The sequence below is a fragment of the Rattus norvegicus genome, chromosome 7 (assembly GCF_021556685.1).
Source record: "Rattus norvegicus strain SHRSP/BbbUtx chromosome 7, alternate assembly SHRSP_T2T, whole genome shotgun sequence".
NCBI classification, from domain to species: Eukaryota; Metazoa; Chordata; class Mammalia; order Rodentia; family Muridae; genus Rattus; species Rattus norvegicus.
In genome coordinates this window covers 96,699,580-96,727,135 of record NC_141540.1, presented here as the reverse complement: position 1 = coordinate 96,727,135, position 27,556 = coordinate 96,699,580, and the positions used below count along the sequence as shown (strand labels likewise).

Sequence of the window (27,556 nt, the reverse complement as noted above, 5' to 3'; positions counted from 1 at the left end):
TCGCAGAAGAATCCTGTTGCCACGCGTCGTTCTTGCTGGCGGGACATTGGGCGCGCGACACTTGGCACCCATAATTAGCTTGTGTTTGCTTTATTCTATCTAGGCAAAGGCGGTGTAACCACGAGGCGATCAGACTGGCCACGTATGTTTCTTTCACTCAGCTTCTACACTTCCTCTGGTGAAACAACCTGGTTACTGGTTGTTTTCTTTCTTCCACGGACAGACAGTGTTCCACTCACATAACTGATATTTCCCCTCTGACAGTGGGTTGAGTACAAGCCTGACAAAGCATGTAACACTGGCATGTTCTGGATGATCTCTCACCTCCGTTTTCTCTGGGCTTTTACTTCCAACTTCATTATCTTTTCTTAACACAGATCTTCCGTCCACCTGCCCAGATGCCTGGAGTCTCCCAAGACCAGGCCCACTAGGTTTTGTCTCATTGTAGGCCAATTTTTGTTTTAGTTCTTGGTTTCGCCTTTTATGTGTGCAACTTGACTTTCTAACAGATTCCCCATAAGAGAGAAGGATATATTTTAAAACCTTTTCTGGATTTGAAAGTGCTGTTATTGAGCCTTCTCATCTGATTGGGTTATAGAGCAGATAGGTCACTCTGGATTAATACCAGATAGGTCACTTTCCCTCAGAATTAGAAGGTACTTTCTACTGCCTTCTAGTATACCATGATGCCCTGAAGAAGTATCATACCATTTCATTCTTGGTCCTTTCAAGAAGTAAACACCCTTTCTTTTGGTAAATCTGAGAAAATATTCTGGATACTTGGAGATACCTGCTGTAATTTTTACTCACTGACTTGGGTAAGCAGCATCTTTTCCAGCAAGAGGCCTGGGTTCCTCATTTCTGGGAACTTTTAAAAAATATAATTTTTTTATTTGTTGAATTTATAGTATAATTATATCATTTTCCCCATTCCTTTCCTCCCTCTAGATCCTTCCATGTGAGCCCTTAAATCTATGGCTTTCTTTTCCTTTAATTATTGTCGCGCGCACGCGTGTGTGTGTGTGTGTGTTGTTTAGGGAACCATACTGGTAAGACTTCACCACCAAAATTAAACCAGGAAGAAACCTATATCCTAAACAGATCGGTAACAAATGAACAGACTGAAATAGTAACAAAAAGTCTTCCAACAAAAAAGTCCTGGGCCTGATAGATTGACAGCAAAATTCTACCAGACTTTGAAAGATCTACAGCCAAACTTTCTTAAACTATTAAAAATAAAAAACAAACAAATAACAACCAAAACCAAACAAAAAACCATTAACAGATCACTCTCAAATTCCTTCAATAAAGTTGTCTCTCTCTCTGACACCCAACCAGGTAATGATACAAGGAGAACTACAGGTCAATCTCCCTGAGGAATGTAGATTCAAAAACACTCAATAAAATGTCTGCAACCCAAATACAGACATACATGAAGAATATTACCCACCAGGGATAAAGATGGCTTCATCCCTGAGATGCAAGGAAGGTTCAACATAAATGGACCAAATGGCAAAAGATGCAGAAAAAGCATCTGACAAAATCTAGCATGCCTTCATGAAAAAAGTCCCAGAGAAAGTCAGGTAGAAGGAACATACTTCAATACAATAGAAGCTATAGAAGAGAAACTCACACCAACATCATTCTAAATGAAGGAAAACTTGAAGCAACCCTACAGAATTCAGGAAGGAGACAGAGCTGTCCATCATCCACACTCCTTTTCAAGACTGTGTTGGAAGACACAGCAAGAGCAATAAGGAAAGAGAAGAGAACTAGAGGGTACAAGGAGGCATGATTAGTCCAAGGATCCCTGTTTGCAGATGGCGTATTGTATAGAAGAGATTCCAAAAATTCTACCGGAAAACTTCTAGGAACAACAAATTCAACAATGTGACAGGATATAGAATCTACTTGCCCAAATCAGTAGCGTTTCTACACCTCTACAGTAAACACACAGAGGAGATCATGGACACATGACCATTTGCAACAGCCTCAAAGAAAATAGAGTATCAGGAGGTGAGTGAGTCCCTAACAAAAGCTTTGCTGTATTTTTGATGATTTTTCTCTACCATAGTTTCTATCTTTGAAGCTCCCTCCTATTATCAGTAGAGGGTCTTCTGAATCTAGCCTCCATTTTCTCTTTCTAGAGTTCTTGTTTCTTACTATTTGAAAAAAAAATATCTAGCTCAGCTGTTCAGCGTTTCTATTAAGTTAGTTTCCTCACACCTTTAATTAAAAGGAGCCTTTGTATTCTGTGTGTGGTTTTGGTGACAGCATGTAATTCTAGTTTTATGGGCACAGTTTTATTTCTGGAAGAATTCTAGTGTTTCTAACTTTTCTCCCACTTTCTACCCTTTCAGAGTTCTCTTTACATTTTGGCTTCACTTGACTCAGAAGTTACCCACACTGTCTGCTAGTCCTTGGCTGGCCTCTTCTATGTAGAAGAGAGACACTGAAAATATGGAAGCTTTGAGTGCTGAGTTTGGTGGCTTTACAAGGAAGGGGACCAGATGACCAGCTAGCTTCTCACTGCCGCCCCCAGCATTTCCTCCGTATTGGAGACTGTAGTGTCAGAAGTGTGGGCACAGAACTGTTCAGAGGCCCTGCGGTCACCACTGTGGAAAGAGGCCATTCACCTGTGGTTTGTTTAGTTTCTCTACTTCCTCTGGCTTCTGCTGGCTGAAGCAGCAGCAGCCTTGTTGCTATTTCATGCAGAAACAAGGTAGGCTTCTTAGAACTTCCTTTACTCTGCACGTGCTTTCATGTGCTTTTAAAAATGCTCAATGAAATATATGTTTAGTTTTTTCTTACCTTTCTCCACTTGCTTTTCACAGTGATGCTGCCCACCTGAGCAGACTTAAGAGAGGGTAGTGAATGCAGTCCCAATCCTGTAATTTTACCCCAAGACCTACTTCTGCATGCTGGTTAGGCTTCAGGCAGAGAGGACCAAACAGCACCCGAGTTTCAGAAAGCTGACACTCAACTGTCATCCCGTGGCTGGAAGAAGCTCAGTGGGAAAGAATGTCTATTGTGTAAGCACAAGGGCCTGAGTTCAAATCCTCAACACAGATGTAAAAGACCAAGCATGGATGTGTATTCCTCTAACCTCAGAGTGAGGAGGTGGCAACAGGACCACCCTGGGAGCTAGCTCAGTGTATAGCCATGATAGCCAAAATGGCAGGGTTAGTGAGAAACTCTGTCTTGCTATTCATCTTTGGCCTATGAATGCTTGCACGATATACCACACATTCACAACACAAAAAACCCCACATGATTTAAATGATTTAAAGAAAATTGTCACCTGAGCAGTCCCTCACCCACCCAACTCCTTATATCTGGCCAACAGTAACAGCTGCCTCCTCATTATTTTTTGTAATAAAATACTATACTCACCATTTAGCTTCATATAGCTTAATTATACAGTAATTACCAATTAATGCTAAAGCTCCCACTTAGGAAAATCACTAAGGCCTCTCTGACTGAAGCAGCTTGCTATACACAAGGCTAACATCAAACAAAGCAAATGTAAAGTAGTTTCACTGCAGTATTTCTGTCTCATTTAAAGCAGCCTGGTAGCAGTGCACACAGATAATATAAAGCCTATGTGCACACATCTCACAGATATCAGAACACGAAATAAACCCAACTGGGAGCAGAGAAGACACCACACCTTCAGGTAGAACTTGGAGATGTCAAAGAGCCTCTGGCTGCAGGCATCAAAGCTCTCATGGGCCTCGGTGATGTGGTGTCTCTTCAAGGTTTCTGTCACCACCTCCTTCAGCATCTTCAACAGAAAGGAACAGCTGGCTGATATTTCTCAGAAATGGCACAACTATTTCAATTTTGATCATAAGCAAATTGTGACTTATACAGTTCCGATGTTATTTTATTCTTCATAAACCATTAGGCACATATATAAATATACTCGTACACATTTTTTTAAAGATTCACACAATGAAGTTTCATTTCATGTAGAACTGGGAAAGCAAGAAGTCTTTACCCGTGTATGTTTCTGGGATCGAGATTCCTTAATTTGCTTTGATGATTTTGATTCGTGTGCTCGTTTTTGTCCTGAACTGGTCTTTACAGTAACTTTGGAAGCTTCCCGACCAGGAAGTGGAAGCACTGACACACAGCGCTCTGCCTGAGGCTTCCTGGATGTCCCTACGTGATGGTAATGATTGCTATTGCAACTTGCTTGAGAAAGCAAACAATCAGAACTTTCTGATTTTGTAATTCTGTAAAGAGAAAAAAAAAGTTCAAATGAAATGTGTCAACAATGGAGCCTACTTTTTGCTTTAAATGTTACAACTATTTTCATTTAAACACAAATCTAAGAAAATTAAAATCTCTTGCTAATCTGCATAAAATAACCGACACCAAACAATGAAACTGTTCCTCTAGATTTGTGGCTTATGCACTGTGACAGTGCAGTCAACCTGACAGGATCTTGACTCTCCTGAGAGATGGCCTCTGAGTGTGACTGTGGTGGGTCATCATGACTGCACTGATCGCTGTGGAAAGACTCATCCTACAGTGGGTGGCGCCTCCCTCTGTCCCTCTCCAGGGGATACTGGACTGTGTGTGGGAGCTGAGCGTCAGTCTGCATGGATTGTCCTCTGCTTCTGATAGTGGATGTCTAAGCGCACTGCTTCACGATCTTACTGCAGTGACTCACTTCCCCTGCCATGAGGGACTGGAGGCCTCAACTGTGAGGTGGACATTTCCCTTTGACATTGCTTTTGTCAGGGTAATTTATCACGACAACAGAAAGTAGCTAAGGCAGTGCTTAAAAGAGAAGGCAAGTGATAACTAGACTTCAAGCTAAGAGGGAAAGTAATTAGCAGTATTAGGACACCTCTGTGTAAACACTTAATACCCTATTAAGCACTCATGCCTTTCATTACGGAATTTTAGGAAGAAACCACAAATCTTTGCATCACACCCCTGCAACTATCTGTGCAAAACAAGTCACTCGAAACAAATACATACACAACAAAAATTAGTTCTTATTTTGGCTTTTCTAAATCATTTATATTTGCTTCCACAAGGACTGGGAACTGTCCTTTTTCAAAAGAGCCGTTAGAACCACCCATCTGCTCCCCTCAGGCTACAGTATACTACAGTATTCACTATACTTTCCCTGAATAGAAATAAATCTTTTTAATGGCTTGGCTTTGCAACTTGATCAGACATAAAAAAACGCCATGAACTAACAAAGTTGTCATAAAAATCATTTAGCTATTTCATAGCAGGAACAGTATTTTCATATTTTCACCTATTCAAAAAGTCCTCAAAGTTTTATTTCTACACAATTTATACTTTAAAGACTTAAGTATAGCCAGAACTTACAGCATATTTTATATGCCCAGGGCCTAAATCCAACCACATGGTCTAAAGATTTATAAATCCAGTATTTATTGTATCAACATCTAAATTCTAATATATTTGGACTATTTAGCTAGCAAAATAAAGTGACTTCAAACGTTCCATAAAATGCACTGCCATTGCACACTTTAAAGCTTTATCTACATGTAACGGGCGGTTTTAGGTGGGGCCTCCTGAAACCTCTTGGTGGAAGGCCAACACGAATAGGAGAGGAGCAGAGAGAGTTAACAAGACAGTCCACCCTCACCTGTCATCCTCACAGGGCCACTGAGCCTTCACCTACAGGGCCAGCTCTAGAGCTCTTGAGGTAAGTAACAGCTCTACACACCCACTGTGCTAATGACCTGTGCATTAGCACAGAAAGCAAGAGCTCCTTGTTTTCCCAAGTCATTTCTTTTTCTACCTTATAACCAAAGCCAGTTAAGTACTCAACATACAAACGAACTTCCTAGTCTGAAGGAATGAATCTAAAACCCTGTGCAGAAAGTAGCATAAGAACACGAGGCAGACGTGAAAAGCAGTTCTCCAGAGAACAAAGTACTTCTCTGGAGAGACTGTTTCTGTGGACTCCACAGGTCACCTTTTCTGGGGGTAAAGGCAACTGGCGTCTTTAGATCTCCGTTTCAATCCAGAAACTTCAGTTCGGAGTTCGCCTTGCAATGCGTCTCCTTCAGGGACACTCTGAGGCTCTGACAGAACTGCAGGGGACGGAAGAGGGCTCCACACGGTGGGGACTGGAAAACTGTCTCTGGTGCAGGTGGTCTGGGTCTCATAACGAATAAGGCGAGATTGAAGTTCAGAAAATCCCCCATCTCTTTCTAAAGCTTTCTGGTCATCCAGGCAATATCTAAAATGAGGAAGAGCATTAAAACCAAACATCGAGGAGAACAATGGGATCTTCTTTCCTTCCTAAAGGAAAAGAGCCAGGCACTGTCTTAACACCTGGTTTCCTAACAGTTGTTGGAGTTGGCTGAATGGCCTACTTCTCAGCGGCTCACTTTTTTTTCTAGTTTGCTATTAGATGGGAAGATTTACAAATGTGAAGTACAATCTAATTCCTCTTCAACTACACTTCTGTGGCAACAGATTCAGTTGATCCTTTGGATTATATCCAAACTAGTATGGCTGCTTTAATATTTTTTCAAACTCTAGCCATCCCTGACTTCTCAGTATGACGGGGATGCCACTATGGGAAATGCTGACTCTGCTGAAAGGGTGACTTTACTGTCAATGCAAAGATTAAGATTTATAGTATAACGGCACTCAAAACTGAAATCCACTCCTCACCTGAGTTACAGATTTTCTTTTAAACGTGTTGGTTGGCTGTGTATCTGGGTTCTGCTTTAACCTAATCCACTGAATCAATGACGTATTAGCCGTGCAATGCTTCTGGGCTCAAAATCCCACATTAAGCACAGCAAATAAGCACTCAGGGAAAGCATCGACGACCTGGCAAAGCTCTCCACCTCCTCCCCTTTTTGAAACTGCATTAAGGACCACAAATGACTTCACTATGAATGATGGTCCAAGGAGAACTGACACAAACCTTTCTGTCGTCTGTTCTTTACACCTGTAAAAGTGTTCTAACATGGTCCCTAATACCAGAATAATTCTCCCAAGGAACACACTATTTCTTAGATCCCCGACAGCCTGAATAGGCTTTCAGAACTTTATTTTTCCCTCAGGTGACATCTTTGATTTCAAAGATTATAGATCACAAATTTATATGGATTTAAGTCCTAGTTTCTTTACCTATTAGCTATGTGAATTTGGGCAGATTGTCTTATGCTTCTGCTGCCTAATGTGCAAAATGTGATTTGTACTACTTACGGAAGGAGACCCTGTTGGGATTACTATCAGGTGTACTAGGGTCAGACTTCAAAACATGAAACAGCCACCAAATGGACAAGGTTGCCTTCATCATCCCTAGATCTGCCTTCTACCAGTGCCTCTTATGACCTACCCGCCACATGTAGCATAATCAGAACGTAAACTGTCGTTGGTGACTGCAGAGCCCGAGTTAATTACTAGTGTAACTTCCTTAGGTGAAAGAAGGGTCATCTTGCTCTAGTCAACCTGAATATACACCATGCACACGAACTCAGTCACTGACACTTCCAGAAAGGGTTTAAAGACAACTCTAAGACTAAAAATGAATACACAGAACCATTGGTAGAATAAAGGTCATGGTTAGGAGAGGGACAGTGGTGTCAGTCCAGGGGTCCAAAACGACTGAGTCCTGTAGGATGAATTAATCTAGAGCTCTAATGTACAGCACAAGGAAACCATGTAGGTTCTGTTCTGCAAATTTCCTAGCATTAGACTTTCAATACTTATTACACATGGCAAAGTGCAGTAACTGTGTGAGGTGGTGGCTATGATAACCTGACTGCAGCAATCATTTCACTCTGCACATATACAATAACACGGTATTGCATACCTTATATATACAGCTGAAATTCAAAGCTGCTTCGGTGATCCTAAGGTGTAGTACTGTGGACTGGAGGAACCCTGGTTTAAACTTGAACTATGAGAAATCAGTGCTTCAGTCAGAACTGACAGGCAAAAGACTGGCTCTAGATCACAGATCCCAATGTTTGATTCTTTCTCTAGCCTTTGGTTTAGCTTATTTTGTGAAAAAAAAAAAAAACAAACTGGCAATAACCCTGAGGTTATTCATACTCTGTCCGGGGATATAAATAAAATATACAGTAAAATTAAGAAACATGAATTTCTGCAGACTCTGGGCAAGAAGTAACGCAGTGTCTGTGAGCCTGTACACAGAACTGTTTGGGGAGAAAATATCCTATGATTATAAGGCTGTTTGTACTATAATGTTTTGTTTCTAATATGTGGATTTTTGACTCCTAATGTCCTTCAACTGAATTATGTACAGTGCACATGCTCCCTTCACTGCCATTAAAATGCCCTTTAAGACAAAGTGACATGGTAAAAGGAGAGACACAGAACACAAGGTATATATCTGATGTCATGGAAATATTTATTGTCGGACAAATGATTAACAGTTTCATATTTTCTATATAAGAAAAGCTAAATGTTTTATGGGCGCTGTGCAGGCCAGTTTTATGTCAACTTGACACAAGCTAAAGTCATCTAAGAGGAGAAAACTCCAATTAAGAAAATGCCTCCCTCGGATGGAGCTATAGGCAAGAGTGGGTGATGTAGAAGGGCCCAGACCATTATGGGTGGGGCTACTCCTGGGTTCTATAAGAAATCAGGGTGAGCAAGCCATGAGGAACAAGCCAGTAATCAGAAACCTTAGATTCTCACCCCATGTGAGTTCCTGTCTTAATTTCCTGTGGTGATGCACTTTGGATGTAGAGGCATAATCCAAACAAGGCCTTTCCTCTCCTCCCTAACTTGGTTTTAGTCATGGTGTTTCATAGCAATAGTAGCCCAAACTAAGCTAGTAAGACTATGATAAATGTATCTCAGGATACTGTAAATAAAACACCATAAGGGTTTAGGTCAGTAATGCACAAACAAGTATTCATTAATATTTTAATAAATGAACATGAAGAACATGTTGTTTATAAATTCAGATGTGCCATTAATATTTTTCTGTATTAAGTTAAAACAAGAGAAAATAGGGAGATGAAGCACAAGATAAACAAAACTAAATTACATGTGGAAACACAATCTACCATGTGGTCAGATGACAGGCACTCTAGCCAGCAATCAGGATGCAAGTGTTAATGCCATTCAAAGCAGTGTGTCTGTGAGCTTCTAGGGCCAAGGAAGTAAAAAGCACCTGTGTCCGGGGTGTCTATCGGTGCAGCATGGCAGACAGAGCTAGCACTGCTTTTGCTCAGGACAGACTCTCAGTCCCTGGTAAATAAACTGTGCTTACTGATTTCAATTCTCAGATGTGAGTTATATGCAAACTATCTAGAACTCCCACTTAAGTTTCTTTAATAGACTAGGATCATAATATATGCATTCATGAATACTAAGTAAAATACTAAAAATAGAGTAGAAGGCACTAAACCTATCAAAATTAGTGAGACAGAGCTTTATGGGTCATAACATAAGGAATAGGGCTTTAAATATAAATTTAAAAACACAGGCGTAGGGCATGTGATGATGCACACTTCTGTATGAGGGAGGTAGTGACAGGTGGATCTCTGAGATTGGCTTGTCCACATGGCAAATCCAAGCTGGCCCGGGCTACATAATGAGCCTTTGTCAAAAGAGAGAAAGGAAGGGGAGGGGGGAAAGAAGGAAAGAAAGAAGGAAGGAAGGAAGGAAGGAAGGTAGGAAGGGAGGGAGGGAGGAAGGAAGGAAGGAAGAGAGAGAGAGAGAAAAGAACAAAGTGAACATCAGATGGGGGGTGGTTGCTGGGTAACAGTGCTGGATAGACATTCACAAATACCTGAGTCCAGCACACAAGGCAAAAGGCTGAGGATGGCAATGTATTCCTACAAACCCAGCCCTAGAAGGGAAGAAATGGGGAACTAGCATTGCTAGAGCATTGCTGGCATCCAACATGATAAAAATCAGAGCTCTGGGTTCAGTGAGAGACCCTGAAAGGAATAAAGCAGAGAGCAATACAGAGAGAAATCCTATGTCCAATTCTGGCCTTTACATATGCATGCAGAGTCTCACACACACACATGCACACATACTGGCCTTTACATATGCACACACAGTCACACACACACACACACACACACACACACACACACACATACTTTGTTTGGGGTCTGTGTTAATTTATGCCATTTTATGTCACATGCAGTCCACAAAGCAGCTGTAGCAACAAGTCACAGAAGTGTAAGTAAAAACTTACTCAATCCCGTGGTAATGGCATTCCGAGGCTTTTTCAAAAGGTAAGATCTGAAGTTTTCCAGGACTAAGCTCTGGTGTCAAAACAAAAGGCTTTTCCCTGAAATGAAAAGGGTTTCATTTGTATTTAAGGTTTACTACATGACAGAGAAAATAAAAGTTTCTAAGGAGACAAATCTGACTTCTTCCCTACATGAGGTGTTTTTGTTTTTGTTTTTTGTCAACTTGACATGAGCTAGAACCACTGGAGGGAAGGAAACCTCAGTTGAGAAAATATCTCTAGCACACAGGGCTGTAAGCAAGCATGCAAGGCATTTTCTTGAGGGACTTTGGGCAGTGCCATCTCTGGCAGGTCCTGGAGAGTATAAGAAATCAGGCTGAGCAATCCATGGGGAGCAAGGCAGGAAGTAGCATGGTTTCTGTTTCAGCTCCTGCCTCAGGTTCCTGCCCTGAGTTCCTTCGTGGTGGACTTTGCAGAAGTGTAACCAAGTGGCTTTCAGTCAGTAATTTATCATGACAATAGAAACCTTAAGCGAGACATAAAGCCTACAAGTCAAGGCACCTGGTTGCAGTGCTGCAGGCCTGCAATCTCCTAACACCTCGGAGGTGGAGGCAGGAGGAGCACCTTGAGTTCCAGGCCAGTGTGGGCTGGGTAGTGAGTTCAAAGCAGGATAGAGAATGAAACCCGCTCGGTGAAAGGAGTTAACATATCCTGAAAAGCCTAAAAAGGCAACGAGACAGGCTAAGTCTGTGCCCTTTCTCTATTTGTTTTCTGTGCCTCCACTTAAAAATCACAATGGGATGGCACTCACTGGACAAGACTAGGAGACTGAGTAAGTCAAGAAAGAAAAATGATTTGGAATGTAAATTCAGGAGGCAACATTATTCCTACATGTATCACTCTGATCCTTGATGAAATGAGTTTGTGTCCAGTTGTTCCCTTAAAACATTTGACAGAGGAACAGAGTTAACTTGAATCTTTGAATCTTTGGTAAAAAAACAAACAAACAAAAAGCAAAAAACAAACAAAAAAAACCCAAAACCTATTTACTTCTTACTATAACAGAGTGCTGTCAGCTTGCCACTTATGCTCAGAGTGAGCAAATTCACAAGGATCAGAAGGTCTCCAGACTAAGCGCTGAATCAGGTTCTTCTGAGGAGCATTTCAATTGTAAGCCCTTAGACCTAATCTCAGGTGGGGCTTTCACACACTTGAGTCCTTCTTCGCCTAAACCTGTAGGGCTACCGTGACTCCAGAGAAGGAAGAAGCTGCTGCAGTCAGACTAAGATCACTGGGCTATCCTGATGAGGGCCTCCCTTTCCTGGTGAGTTACCACCCACTGGTCTGATGGCCAGTCACACTCCTGGAACTCAGAATTAGTTCCATGGAAATAGGCGAGGTCTGCCACAGAGTTGTCTTTCCCTGGTGAAGTGCAGAGTCAACAGAGGCTTGGATGAGGAGTGGAAACAAGATGCAGTATGGAAAGGAGGTAAACCCAGAAAAGTAAACCATGCATATGCTCTCACACCCCACACCCTGCTCCTCATGGAAGTAAGAAAGGCTGCCCTTCTGCAATTAAAGATTACGTACAGAACTTAAGCATTTGAAATTATTCCTTAAAATGTCAGATATGTACGAATTAATGAATCCTAAAACAAAACAACAACAATAAACCCTCATATGCTAATGCTGCTATTTAAGGTGTTCTACAAAAAGGATCCTTAGTGAATTGCAATGACCTCATTGTTTTGATGAGGGACCCTTCAAATGAATAATTTGTAAAACAGGACTCTTAAGTATTCCACATTTTACCCTTTTCTTCATTATTTCTTCTTTCAATCCTTCCTAGTGCATTATTTTTTTTATTTAATTTCACTCATGTTTCAGTTTTTTTCTAAAAGAAATGTAACAGATAATGTTTCTTATTCCTTTGGTGCACTCTAAGGCACAAGGCTGTGTGTCCCTTTGTTTAATGTAACCTGGCAACTGGATGGTGCCTTGCACAGGTGAGAGCAGCCAGGTCAGCTCAGCTTTCAACAGTCAAGCTAGGTCAGTGGTTCTCAACCTTCTAATACAGTCCTTCATTGTCATGGTGAGCCCAACAACACAATTACTTCTGTTTCTACTTCACAACTGTAATTTTGCTGTTGTAAGTCATAGTGTTAAATATCTATGTTTTCTGATGGCCTTAGGTGACCCCCTGTGAAAGGGACTTTAGACCCCAAGAGGGGTCACAGGTCACAAGCTGAGGAGCACTGTGTTAAGTGAAGATGCAGTCATAATGCCCTTCTTCCCTAATGTCAAAGAACCATCACATTCTTTCTAAGAGCTGGGCAAAGTGGCATGTGCCTGTCACCTCCACATTTGAGAGGCACAGGCAGAGAGACTGCAAATTCAAGGTTAACTTGGAGCATATAGTGAGTTTGAGGTCAGCCTAAGGTATATAATAAGACAATGTCACAGCAAAAACAAAAAGAAATCTTTTCTGAGTACATCACATGTAACAACTTCTCTCCACTGCAACTGGAAAGGCCCTGCAGTAAAAACACACGGAAGGTAAGTGTACAGTGCTGTTAGCACATTAATCTGCAGCTGGGGCTCTGAAAGCACTGTTAATACCACCAAACAGAAGGAAAGACCACTACCCAAATTCCTTGGCCAAATTATGTCAGCTTTATTCTCTGTCAGACAGTACTCTCTCCCTAAAGCAAGGTTTGAGAAAATAGCACTGAGTACGAAAGACAGTGGGGATTTCTACAGCCCCGAAAACTGCAAGATTAGGGGTTTATCAAGGGTTTTTGGTTACAGAGAAACTTGGCAGAACATTTCAAAATTATTTGGCAAACCATCTTATCAGAGTGGAGGTCAGGATATAGGGTGTGGAACATGTCAAATTCTAGCAAACGGGTCAAGACCTGCTCAAATCCAAGTATCACAGAAAACAGGAATGAACTTATTTTGACCTTGTACTAAGATGGTCTCTAATCTTAAGCTGGAGTCAGGCTGGTCCATCAAGGACCACGGTGTGATAACTAGAAATTAGCATCTGTGCAAGGCTTTGCTTCCCCAATTCCTACTAAAAGGGGTTTTCAACCTCTCAAAGCCACGGGGAAGTAGGCGACTCCAAAGTTCCCTCCCTTTTATTTCATTAGGAGCATCACGTGATTAAGATGCAGACCTTTCTCCCCAGTAACTGTACAAAAGGCAATGATGCTCTGACTGTTTCTGAGATAACGCAAACCCCTTCCAAAACTTACCTTTAAGATAAATATTTATCATAGCACAATTCAAAATTAGTGAATCACAATGTCAAAGTGAGAGTCAACCTTTTACAAGGTTTTTTAAATGATGAATTAAAAATAAAGAAGAATTTTGGGAAGTAAATTATGTAATCTTCACAAGAAATTAATGCTACAGTTTTATTTATACTGTAGGCAATGGCAGGAGCAGCCAGCATTTGTTAAGGAGCAACTTTCATAGGTGCTGTCTCCAGAGTAAACTTAGGATAAGGTATTTATGCAGATGCTGAGTTTGTATATGGGAAGGTCACAGTTCCAAAAGAACCTTCACTGTTCTCTCACCTCCTTCAGCTGGAAGGCCATGGTTTTTGCCATTAGCAGTGAGGAACGACAACCATCATGCCACGTACTGGCAAAGAAAATTTAAAAATCCATATTTGCAAATCAAAATCTAACTTCTTAAAAAGAACTTTCCAGGCCTGCAGGACAGTTCAGCAGGTAAAAGCTTTAGCAAAGCAACTCTACCTGACCTGAGTTTAGCACTTGGGCCTCATAGAAAGGTGGCAGGAGAGAATGGACTCCACAAAGCTGGCTTCTGACATGCGCATGTACACTGTGGCTCACCTGAGCCCCCCACACACACTCCAAAGAATAAAACACAGGTAACAACAACTTCCAACATAAGTTCATTGTACACCAAAGACGCATTTGCCCTGACTTCTGTGGGAGATGAACTGAGGTGTCCTTATCATCTTTATTTTCTTCAAATTCAGGGCCACAAAACAGAAGGGCATTTGGTGAATGCAAACACGAGGCAATCGAAGCTAGTGATGCACAGTGGAGAACCTGTGATTTCTGCCTCAGTACAGAGCAGCAATTACCTCCAGGGGAAAAATACAATGCTATTTTAAAATGACTTTTAGAAATTAATTGCAAATTGTAAGTTTATAACTCACCCCCTTTGAATCTGTAACGGCTGAAGATCTCCGACTGGTAATCCCTCCGAGGTGAAATATTTCAGCAATTCCTTAGCATCCAGTAATGTGATTGAGTCCCGGGGACCCTCTTTATGGCCCAGCAACTGTTCAGCCGAATGCGGTAATGAGCCAGTTCTGGGGAAATAATTTGTATAGTTTTATTAAAGGTGCATTCAAACCCACCACAGCCAGAAAGTGAGGAGGAGAACAAAATCCACTACAGATACAAAAGGGAAGGGACAGACGACACAGCCACTGAAGAACTAACTACAGACTCTGCAGGCGTGGCCTGGACTGTAAATAATCCGCAGGTCACACTGCAACCTGAGGCTTGCTTTAGTCATTTTACTACACCAATTATCATGACTATGTTAGTTATCAAATATAATTCAGTAATACAAAGTTACTAGTTCTATAAAGGGTAAATTTAAAGTGAAAGCCCACAATATAAATTTCAGAAGCAAAGAACTGAATATTCCAATTTTCTCTAAATGTAAAAGATTACTTAAGGCGCAGCCATGAAATGAGACAGTAATGGAAATTCTCTGGAAGGTCTCCTCCAGCCATGCTTACAGCACCATGAATGCACACTGAGTTATTATTACGTCCGAGGTGCATGCCAGGCTTCGCATTTCCAAATTATTTTACCTAAAATACATTCTTAATCTTCACGAACTTCCTTGAAAAACACAGAATAGGTCTTATATCAAAACAAAGTAACACCTAGTAAGGACTTTATAAAACAACCACACATCAGTCACATTACAGACAGGGGACAGCAGAGCTATTTACAATAGCTCAGAACTACACGGACTCCAGCTAGGAGCTACCTCTGCCTTTATCACTCCACAAACCAGACAGCCACACAGCAAGTGGAGGAAGGAAGGAAGGAGGGAGGGAGGGAGGGAGGGAGGGAGGGAGGGAGGAAGGGAGGGAGGGAGGGAGGAAGGGAGGGAGGGAAGAAGGAAGGAAGGAAAGAAAACACTTTCATCTCAGGAAATAGTAACCATTTCATTAGGCCCTGAACAACTCAGTGCTCTATCACCATAGGATAAGTAAAAATTGTTCAATATGTCAACATGAATTTAATTACTTGACTTCATATTCATTTAAAAATTTAACTTTCAAAAATTTATTTAGTGTGTGTAAATAAGCATGTGTATACATGTGTGCAAATGCATGTGCACGTGTGTATAAATCCAAGGACAACTTGCAGAAGTCAGTTCTTTCCTTCTACCATCTGGGCCATGAAGATTGAATTCAGGTCCTCGGGCTTAGCAACAAACACCTTTCTTTTCCTGATGAGCCACCATGCCAGCCCCAGCTTCATTATTTTTTACTTATTACTGAGATGCAACATTTTTACAAATAATTCCATGGTTAAAACACTGGCATTGAGTTTGAGACCCATGTTTCTACACACTATGGATCAGCACATGCTAGCAGGGCCATTTCCCCTCTCTACCCCATCTTGTTAAACAGAATAGAAACCTAATAAGAATAGTCAAGCAAAAAACCCCACGCAAACATTTTCTCTGAATTTCATACTCTGGGTGGGCAAGAACTGCACAATTATTTTAATTTAATTTTTATGTAGCTTCTTTAATAGTATCTTACAATGTTTCTTAATCAGTACTAATCACAATCATGTTTCAGGCTTGATGCAATGGGAAAAGTGTAATTTGCATTTATATAGACTCCAAACACAAAGATATCAAAACAGTTTTTAAAAGCCTAATTTGTGATAAACTGCACCATCAAGATATGTCTTGGGTTAAAAAATGAAGCCTGACAAGTGAGCTTTAATGTTCACGTACATTCTGTCTTAATGCTCTCACAACTTTAAGGTAAAACTTTTGTTCCACTCTCACGGAGTGGCAAAAGTCATGACACGGGTGGGTAAGTACGTCTAAAACTGAATTCTTATGCCTTCTGACTTTCACCACAGAACGATTCTCTAGTTAAATCCGTCTCAACACTAACAACATTCTGAAAACACGCAACGGAATGCTTGTTCTCGCACAGAAACTTGACGTGCTTTAAGTGCCTTCAGTCCTTAATGACCACTTGAATTATACATGTCACTGTAACACAGCAAACAAGGCTCACTCTGATGTGTGAACCCGCAATCACAGCTCACAGTTTCCTGCACAGGTCTGACTCCTGCAGAAGCAAAGGAGTGGGGATGGACAGAGATAAATCCAGCAATAAAGGAGATCTAGAAAATGCATTTCGCACAACTCATAACATGGTCCTTAGTGTTTAGAGAAGGAATGTGACACCAAGCTGTAGTGCTGTGTCAAGGACACAAGAAAGAAAGTGACATCTGGCCCAGATGCTGAGTGTTTAACAAGCTTCTGGTTCAAGAGAGATTATGCATAGACATTAAACTCTCTGTTCAAATGGAAATCAGTGTCAACTAGGGAGAAACTTCAGAAAGAGACTTTCCCTTTCCAGAAAGTCACAGGGAGAGTAGACTTTAGGTCAGAGTGAGAATGAGCACAAATCAGGATCGATAAAGACCACCAATGCAAATACCACCTGCTCCTAGCCCCTCCCTGGGCTATCCACCTGCTCCTAGCCCCTCCCTGGGCTATCCACCTGCTCCTAGGCCCTCCCTGGGCTATCCACCTGCTCCTGGCCCCTCCCTGGGCTATCCACCTGCTCCTGGCCCCTCTCTGGGCTATCCACCTGCTCCTAGCCCCTCCCTGGGCTATCCACCTGCTCCTAGTCTCTCCTGGGCTATCCACCTGCTCCTAGCCCCTCCCTGGGCTATCCACCTGCTCCTGGCCCCTCCCTGGGCTATCCACCTGCTCCTAGCCCCTCCCTGGGCTATCCACCTGCTCCTAGCCCCTCTCTGGGCTATCCACCTGCTCCTAGCCCCTCCCTGGGCTATCCACCTGCTCTGACGATATGGGAGCTGTGGAACTGTTTACATGTGCAGGTACCCGTCTTCTTTTGATTATCATTCCATTAAAAGGAGCTCACAAATAAGACACTGGTCTTCTTCCTCATGTGCCCCCAGTGCCAAACATGGTATTTAACTAATACCATAGACAACTATGAAAAAAGGTTACAGCAGGTCATAAAATAATATCAACGGAAGAAGCTACATGCTGAGAAAGAAATACAAGAGAGTTTCTACTCCACTATCCAGCAACCACAGAGTGCCTACTGTGCACCAAAGCCAAAGGTCAAAGGTAATTCTGTCTCTGAGACTACCTATTCACTATGTGGACAAATATGGATAAAACCAGAACAGTTTGAAGTAACTTCGCCCCATTTTACAGACTTCTGTACATATTCACATGTGTGTGAGCTGGCCTAATTTTCTGTTAACTTCACAAGCTAGCGCCACGTCAGAAGATGAAAACCCCCTCCATCAGACTGGCCTGTGGGGCATTTCATTCTGGGAAGGCAGTCCTGAATTATATAAAAAGCAAGCTGGGCAAGCACACAGAAACAAGCCATGGGAAAAACCACTCCTGCACAGCCTCTGTTTTAATCTCCACTCCAGGTTCCTGTCCTGCTTGAGTACCTGCTTTGACTTCCCTAAGCAATGGACTGTGTTTGGGATATGTAAGCCAAATAATCACCTCTTCCCCAAACTGGTTTTGGTCACTGCTGCATCACAGCAATAAAAAAGTAAACTGAGTGTATGTGTTGGTGGAAGATGCTGTATGAAGCTACAATTACAGTCTTCACTGGTTATGCACACATGCAAAGTAACCGCATAGAAAAGGAAGAGAGATGATCTTCCCCTTTTAATGGACATGTTACTCTAAGATTAACTAGTTAATAAAGAAGACATATATTTTTATTTTATAATGAAATTATAAGCTACTGCTATATTAAATAATTAAATGTTAAGAGAACTCTTTTGAAATACTGAACATGCATTTCTACAAACTCAAATATTACCTCATTTTTTGTTTAGCTTTTTCAGAAGTTTCTAAATTCTGAAGAACGTGTCTTTCTGGCCATTCCAGAGGATTGGTTTCCATTGAACTTGAAGAATAAGATTCAACTCTACTGGCATCTAAAGAGAGCAAAATACACATCAGCACTAATAAACAGTGACATAATGAATACTCTATGTACAAACATACCTCTCTCTGTCTGGGAGTGATGATACCCACCCGTAACACTAGAGTTTGGCAGGTTAAGACGAGAAAAATCACAATTTGAGGCTAGCTTGGGCTTTACAGTGAGTTTAAGGTCTACCTGGAGTAAGCAGTGAAGCTGACTCAGAATAAAGCAATAAATAATTAGTGATGGCTGTATACACACACACACACACACACAGAGAGAGAGAGAGAGAGAGACAGAGACAGAGACAGAGACAGAGACAGAAGGGGGGGAGGAGACTAAGATTGGCAATTGAGGCATTTGTAAAAAACCTGTCAAATGACTTGAACGTATAAAATGTTATGAAAAGATAGTTAGAAATAAAAATACCTTCGAATAAAGTTTATGAACTATTACTGATAAAATGCAATGAACCTATTAAAGCTCACATGGAACAAGTTATCTATTCTTAGTGAAAGAGTGCAAGTGAAAAGGAACCACTCCATAGTGAACGCTATAATCAACTCTGTGGCTTTCATACTAGAAACAGTCAGAGAATGCGGTTGCGTGTCTTTAAAAAAGATTACCTCATTCTCCAAGGTGTAACAAAGGGCCAGTATATGCTTATCTTGTTCTCAGGGTTACTCTGAAATGATTCCCACTTATCTATTAATTGGAGATGCCCTCAGAACTCCGTATTATTTGACTCCAAGAGAAGTGCAGGCAGGCTCCCTCTTGCTGGTTGCTATGCTGCAGTGCGTTGCACCGAGTCTGCCCTTTCCCATGGAACTCCACTTAAACCTGAGAGGGCAGCCTCCATTCCCATCAGAGTGCATTAGCTCAAACACTGCAAAATTAACAGCTGCACTACGGCTTGGAATGTTGAGCTTACCCAGCTTTAAGAATTGCTTTAACCTATTATGCAGCATTCTAATAAATGCCTCAAAATTGCTGGAGGTTCACTGCCCAAATCACTGCTGACAGAAGACCTGTTTTGTTTGTAAAGTATTATAAAAATGGAAGCACATATCTCTTACTCTTTCTACTTATTAAATTATTTAACCTTCATTATTTCAAAGTATCTTCTAATGCCTACATTTGGATGTCCTCAACAAACATCATCAAAACACACCATCTCCCATTTCTTATTAACAGTAGTGAAATCCATTTTATAGGGTAATGAGCTTTATAGCAAAGCAATGTGCTTCTTAATGGAGACATGACTTTGTAATAAAAACATACAGAAAATAATCAATACCAGTTCTGCACCATTGCACACCCTGTGTTCATAAGAGGATTCAAGTTATCATTAAAAAATAAACAATGTATCCCGCATATTACAATAAAATAATTATTAACTGAGTATGTAACTTATATGAATGGCACATTCTAATATTAAAGAGCAGTGAACAAACCTTAATGAATGTTAGGTCTTTGGGGGTAATATAATTCTTACAGTAAAATAAAATACAGTATTTTATTTATTTGTTTCTCAGGATACTATATATCATGTACCCCTAAAAAATGTAGGAAAAGGCTCCCTAAGAAATAAAAAAAATTACCTTATTTTATAAGATATAGAAATAGAACCAATACAATTAAGAAACCAGGGAAAGTGACCTTCACATCACAAATCCCAGCAAACAAAAGGTTGTAATATCACTGTGTGTGGCTAATGAGGATAATTCTTACGATCAAAGCAAGAATAACCACAATGAAAAGGTAAAATTATCACTAGTATAAACTATTTCACAGAGCAATTATAAACATACCATTAAAGGTTTGAAATAATAAAAGGGATTACATTCTACCTAAGGAACTCATTTATATGAGCCTTGCTATGTGCTGAGAAATGCCAAGACATTATCAGGCACCATATACACTGGAAAGTCCTCCCCAACATCAACAGTGAGACAATAGGCTGGCTCCATCATGGCCAAGTGGAGACCAGTCACTTGGGAGACTTGGTAGGGCTTCCACAAAAATAGAGGCAGTGCAAGTCATCCTGTACTGCTAATAACTACAACTGTGCATGGATGCAGTGTGCCAGGATATGAAATTGATTGGCCTTACTCGTTTTCCATGTAGTTTAATTTACTTGTAGCTGTATTTATTCAAATCAAAGAATATTAGCAGTCACACTGTATTTGTAGGAGTCACACTCAAATGAGTAGCCTATCAGTTTTCAGTTCAGGTTTGACAAGTCTTCATCCATTTGCTTAGTGAGTCATTTGGGGAGATCCTTCTCCTATATGCCAGGCTCTGTGACAGGCCCTACAATTCTGGAGTCAACAAGCAAGTGTGCTTGTACCCTCAAGACACCATGGTGTGCAGAGAAGACAAATATCAGTAACAATCAGATAAATCTATGCCACATAAAATGATGGAAATGGTTTAAACGGGCCAAGTCCTGGGAAGGCCTTAGAGAGGGACACTTGAACATCCACAGAGTAGATATGTAGGTAAAAGCTGAAAGAATTCTAGGCTGAAGACAGGTGTATGGAAAGCCACAGAGGAAAAGAATAGGGCATGTCCAGTGATCAAGCTCACAGCTGTACTAAGGAAACAGAGATGTGACCTGGGAGCCAGATGGAGCACAAGGCTAGGGTCTGCTGAGGTTTGCATAAGCCAGAGAGGATAGCATGGTCCATGCAAATGAGAGCAATCAACGTGGTCTGAGCTAAGGAATGGTGCATGGCCTAGGAGATGCTGCAAACACACCTACAGCCCAGCTAACAACATCCTAGGGGTGCCTGCTCAAGTCGCATCAAGATGCCTCTCTTATCACTCAGTTCCCTCTCAGCTCCCCCACAAATCCTCTGACAATCCAAACCTCGCTCTTGACCTCACAGTCACTCCATGGCTTGTCTATACCAGTTGCTTCTTCCTTACAAAGTCCTATCTTCTCTTTTCTCCACATCTTGTAAATATCACTGGAAACCCTCTAAGTCCCTGGGCTTCGAGTAAGATTCTGTAATTGTTCTATACTAATTCAAGTTATATCTTCTAAATGTATCCCAATTTACATAGCCAAAAATATGTAGCACTTACTTCACAACATATAATTTAACAAATAATTAATCTTCACAGCAATCTATCCCACTGTAATGGTTTGAATAAGAATGACCCCCAAAGGCTCACGAGTTTGGATACTTGGTCCTCAGTTGATGGAACTGGGAAGGAACAGACAATACAGACTTGTTGGAGGAGGTGTGTGCTTAATGGGGGCAGACTTTGAGATTTCAAAATACTTGGCCCACTCCAGTGTAACTTTCCCTGTCTCCTACTTGTGGATCAAGATGTGAGCTCTTGGTTGTTCCTGAGGCTGTGCCTCTGCTGCCCCCACATGGACTCTAACCCTCTGAACCATCAGCTCAATTACTTCTTTTCTAAGTTGCCTTGGTCATGGTATTTTGTCACACAAATAAAAAAGCAATTAACATAGTCACTATTAATTTAAAGGTAAGGACAGGGAAGGTGGAGAGGTTAGAAGATGTGCCCACACTTACATAGCAGGTAAACAGCAGAGCCAGCATTTAGCCTTGGTACTCTTGTTCCAGAGCACAGGCTGTAACCAGGAAGCATGTTCTCCTGCTCACTGCACATAACCTCATTCACAAGTCACACAATGTCTCCGATGCTCTTCGTATTACTGTGAACTGCTATTTGATGTTGGTTGTACCACGGGAATGGCACAAATGGCAGATGACATGTTTGTGGTATTTATTGTTTTCTAAGTGTTTTACATGCATTAACTCACTTAATCCTCACAAAATTCCTGGATAGTAGGCTGAATTATTACTGTCATTTTAAACATAAGAAAACCCAAATGTGGAGGTTAAGTAATTTTTCCAAAGACAATGTGATGGTTTGTGGGGCAGTGGACCGTGAGAGGAAGCCTAGTCCTCAGTTGAGCTAAAGGCTTGAAGCCCCAGAGACCCTGAAGGGACAGTAGGAGTTTCGCCTGCTCCCCAGCACCAGACCCCTGTCAAGTAGTCATAGCCTCCCCACCCCCACCCCAAAGATTTGTGGCCATCAGTCACATAAGGGCAACGCCCCAAGCCCTTCCCCGTGTAGAAGAGGCATCTTTAACATCTCAGACGGAGACAATAGGGAAAGAGATTTGACCTGTGGTAGCATAGGCTCAAGACAGAGATCTCCATGCTAATGAGGTACCTAGAGGCCCGCCTGATGGCAGAGCAGATGCAGGCCCACAACCCTACAATGGTTGGTTTTCACCGTCCACTTTACTGGTTTTGAAATCATCTAAGAAATCACAAGTCTGGTTGCTGTGATGTAAGTCTGAGAAAGGATTCACCTTGAATGTGTAAGAGCACTCGGCCATGGGCTTTGGTCCTGGACTGAGCAGAGAGGATAAAGCGAGGGAGGTAAACACCAGCATGCATTCCTTTCTGATACCTGAGAGAACACAAGCAAGCTCAGGTCTCAACCATCCTTCTGTCTTTCTACTACAGCGGAATGCTCCCCCACCAGAGTAGAGAGAAACTCTTCCTTAAATACATTTTTGCCAAGTATTTCACCAAAGAGATGAGAAAAATAACTAATCAGTCCACAGTTTTCAGGGGCCCAAGTAAAGACTAGAAGGAGTTTGTATTCAAGCAAGGCACAGGCCCACTGTTTTCATACAGTTTTACAATGTAATTTGGTTGAAAGTAAAGGAGCATGATGCTCATTTCTTTGTGAATATCCACAGTATCATGGACAGGGCACTTAGCCACCACTGCAAACCTCATTTTGTGATTTTCTTTCATTCAACTATACAGTAAAATGGTTCCTATAAAATACAAACAAAATTTGTCCTGTTTGTGTCAAGAGGGTCTCAGATGCTTTCTTGCTAGACACCAGAAGGCTTCCCTTTATTCAAATTCATCATAACATTAGACTCCAGAAAAGAGGAAAGGCTCACTTGATAAATGATTCCAAACTGCCCCGCCCTGTGACATGTGCTGACCTCCTGACCCCAAGGAGTTACAGCTATGAAGTGTCTCCATGTGGTTCTGCCTGTATCCAGTTCGCTGCATACATGCTACTTTCTTAACTTTCAACCCTATCCTTTCCAGCAACTTAGGAAGATGAAGAAGATTACAGACTGCTTCCTCCTCTGCTTAAAAACAGTTAAACTACAGATGCTCAATTTAAGGTGTTAGCAAAAGTCTGCCATATTTAAAAAAGTCAAGTTCAGATATGCACATGTATAAAGAAATAGAGTGTTCTTTACATGTATAAAATATATTTTGGCTTGCCCAATATAGCTCATAAAATTTTGATTAATAGAGTTAATAGCGTCTAAATTAACAGAAGTGCTACACACATACACTACCACCACCACCAAAACTTTTAAAGTAATAAAGCACTTACCATTTACCATGCCAGCAGCTTTCATGGTGTCTGTCTGTGTTAAAACTGCTTTAGGGGTGAGAACATCAAAGCGATCTAGGAAGCGCTCCCTTGTGAGCGCCAACAGACTTTTGAGTTCATCAGTAGAAACAGCTTCAGGCTGGTTTGCAGCCTTTCTTCTTTCTGTAGGACAAATAGACACAGTTAACCATGTGACATTTTCAGAGTCCTTGCAGTAGTAGCTCCTGTGTCTAGTTTTGCTAAATATAATTTTGAAGTAAAACCAATGTCTACATTCCTACGAAGCCACATTCTCATTTTGATCTTATTCATAATTATCAGCAAAAATTTGAGTTATGAGAAGTGAGAGGAAAGAGAGTAACTGGTTAACAGTAGGAGCTGATGGATGGTAAAGGCAAGCTTACAAGTCTTCCGAAATACATTACAGAGCATTAAAAGTGATCTTACATTAATGTGTTTATAGGATGGCTGTTCTTGGTTGACAACTTAAGTTCATCTGGAATTAACTAAAATCCAAAAATGGAGGGAACACTGGTGAGGGATTTCTAGTTACTCTGACGTGGGAAGAGCCATCTCCACTCTGGATCTTAAGGCCGGAAGACACAGACCTTTAATGGGACCACACCTTCCCCTGGAAGCCTATACAAGGGCATGACAGGAGGAAGCTTTGCTCTTTGCCCATTCTCTGCCTCACTGGCACATCCATACCTTCACTGGCATTAGAACCATTTCTTCAGGATTCCAGCACATACTGAAAACCAGCTGAAACCTCATGAACTGAGCGACTACTGGATTCTTTATAGCCAGCCATTGTTGGATTATCTAGGCCACAGTCTGTAAGTCATTCTAATAAATCTTCTTTCTCCATATTTAGAGTCATCCTGTAAATTGTTACTCTAGAGAACCCTCACTAATACGATATATAACATTAATACCCATAAATATTTCTATTAAATACAATAACATACATCCCTGATCCTTCTTTCTCTAATCCTAAAGGCAGGGTAAAAAATTAAAAGAAAACAGTAGCCTTATTAACAAACTATGGAAGACAGAAATAAGCGGTAAACTGAGTCAGAAGAACAGAGGAGCAATCACTTAAGGTGCCTGCAGAGACTACTGCCAGGAAGGATGGGCAAATGTAGTGAGGTAGCAGCCTCAAGCCAGACTGGACATAAAGCTAATCAGAGCTCCAACCTGCTCACCACTCCATCGTGGAGCCTCAGGGACAGGCTTCACTGCTTCTGTTTTGTTTTTGTTCTAATAGTTTCAAACTGTGAGACTTCAAGTAAGTAGAAAGGTCATATCAAAGATGAGGTTAAATATAAGCTAAATAAAAGTCCTATGGTTCTAAACATCAGATCTCAAACCCTGTCACCAAAATAACAGTGGCTACAATGTCCCACTAGAAGGATTAGAGTCAGAGACAGATGTAATCAACTTGTGACATTGTGACAAAGACTGTCACCTATGAAATTTATGAGTCTATCCAGGCCATGTTCACAGCTCTCCCTGGCCACATACAGTCAGTGGGCCACAAGAGGATCCTACGAACAGAATATGAAGCTGAACACCCACAGAGAGAAGAGCCCTGGATGCTTATGCTGGGGTGTGAGTAGAAGCCGGTTCAAATCAGAGTAGTGAATCCTCCCCTCCCACTCCCCAGTGATGTTTGCCAAGTGTTGTATTAGAAGCTAGAGATAAGAGCTGCAGTTGAAAACAGGATGGACAGAAAACAATAGGAAGCCTTGGAAAGGAGCTGAGGGGATAGGGCTCTGCACTTCCTATGCTACCATTACCTATGCAAGAACTTCAACACAGGAGGACTTCCAGCTCCAGTCACTCAGTGAGTTGGATGTGACCAAGCAGACTTTGACTAACCCTTCCTCTTTTACATTCAACAGAGCCAGCCTGTCTCCAGGATATCCTATCTGCAGTGTAGCCAGGGCCCTTCCCTTGTATGGTTAGTCTATAGCTACCCGGTTCCAGCAGTTATAGCTAACTTATAGTCAAGCTCAAAGACTTGGTATATGTAATGAGAAAGTCAGCTGGGCCACTATCTAAAGCATCAGACCATTTTCACCTATAATTTATCCTTACATCTCTTCAGCTTGTTCTAAATTGACTTCAATTTGGAAAAAGAAATTATTGGGTTCTTTCAATCTAGGAATCAAGACAAAACAAAGTTAAGCCAGGGCAACAAAAATAGGCGAAACAAAGGAAAAAGGATTCAAAAGAAACCAAAACATTGTAGAGAACAAGAGAAAATGTGATGGAATGAATATATTTCTAAAATAAAGAAGATCTTGGGATAAGCACAGGCTGCTTTGATGAGGAAACCTCAAAGAAGGACTCCTTGCCAGGTGTGACAGTGTCCGCCCGCACACTGAGTGGTACTAACAAGGCAAAACAGGAGAGTTCAAGGGCATCCTCAACTACACATCTACTTCAAGACAAGGCCACATAAAACCTTCTCAAAAATCAACCAATAAAGATCCCCACAATAAGTAGACAAGAACTCAAATGTTTAAAATACTGTAAAATAAAATGGAAATGTGTTATAAAGCTAGAAAAGACAACATGGTAAAAGAAAAGAAAAAGAAGCATTCTGGCCTGCAACATCAATACAAAACTCTATATGAGGTCTAGGAAAAAGAGAACTAGGGAAAGAATTAATAAATATCTAAGAAAAATCGATGATGTTCTAAGAAAATGGCTTATCATGTGTATAGCTCGGTAAATCAGGAATGGGGTTGGGGGTGAGGGATACATACTATGATTCACAGTAAACCTTCTGGAGACAATACCTTCAGGGAGAGGGTCAAACCAATAAAACAAAACAGCATCACTCCAGCAGGCAGGAGTGAGTTAGATTTCTAAGAGCAGAGCAAAAGACAGCACTGTATCATAATATAGTCCACAGCTCAGCAGAAAACTTATCTATGCTGTTACAACGTTAACCAAGCCATGCAGGCCTTCACTGTTCTGGGTCACTGGGAAGGGAAAGAGGAACAGAAAGTGACTTAATTCTTTATCTGCCACAGTTAGAAGTTAGAGCATTCTGAAACCGGATTCCTATAATCTCACAGTATCTAAAAACAAGAAGCAAGGCCTGAACTGGCTGGAGGGCTGACCACAGTCCTTGAGGAGAGAGACAGAAGGATGAGGGCTCTGGAAGGCACTGCTGCTTTTCACTTGAAGTTTTCTAGTATCACCTGAATTGTCATGTATGTGTGCATTACCTTGATATAAAACATTTCTTTTAAAAACAATTCTAAACCAATCACATTTTCTTCTACCATAACTCTGCTACCCTATAAACATAGGAATTCAACAGACATTTACTGAGAACTTACTACCTTGTGAGGCACTCTCCTGGGCCCCAGGCTCAGAGGACTCAAGCAGATTACATTACAGCAAGTACAGCTTGTACGTTAACAGGGCAAGGCCCTTGGCGAGAAGGCAGCGACCACCTTCTCCTTTAGAACACCAGCTTTATTATGACTTGGGCCCGGAACACCTACCTCACTGAAGCGGATATTCTCAGGGCCTTGCACATATACCCCAAGGTAAGAAACAGAAGGTGTCTAAGGTCAAAAAATATTAACAGTAAATTCAGAGTTGTTGGTATTTTGTTTGTTTCTAAAAGATCTTCTTAGTGATGAACTCAGTAGCCTCAGTGTATTTCCTTTCTATAC

At 41.3% G+C, this 27,556-nt stretch overlaps 1 protein-coding gene across 3 annotated transcripts in view; it reads right to left on the bottom strand.

The window, feature by feature from the left end:
• Mtbp (MDM2 binding protein) overlaps nt 1–27,556 on the bottom strand; it is an 84,183-nt gene that overhangs the window by 12,846 nt on the left and 43,781 nt on the right. For 2 of the 3 annotated variants that reach the window (NM_001130717.2, XM_087558674.1), the window contains 7 exon segments: nt 3,671–3,784; nt 4,001–4,238; nt 5,969–6,235; nt 10,199–10,294; nt 14,391–14,546; nt 18,333–18,450; nt 23,859–24,020. In NM_001130717.2, the coding sequence (NP_001124189.2) occupies nt 3,671–3,784; nt 4,001–4,238; nt 5,969–6,235; nt 10,199–10,294; nt 14,391–14,546; nt 18,333–18,450; nt 23,859–24,020 (1,151 nt within the window). 3 annotated transcript variants of the gene reach the window in all.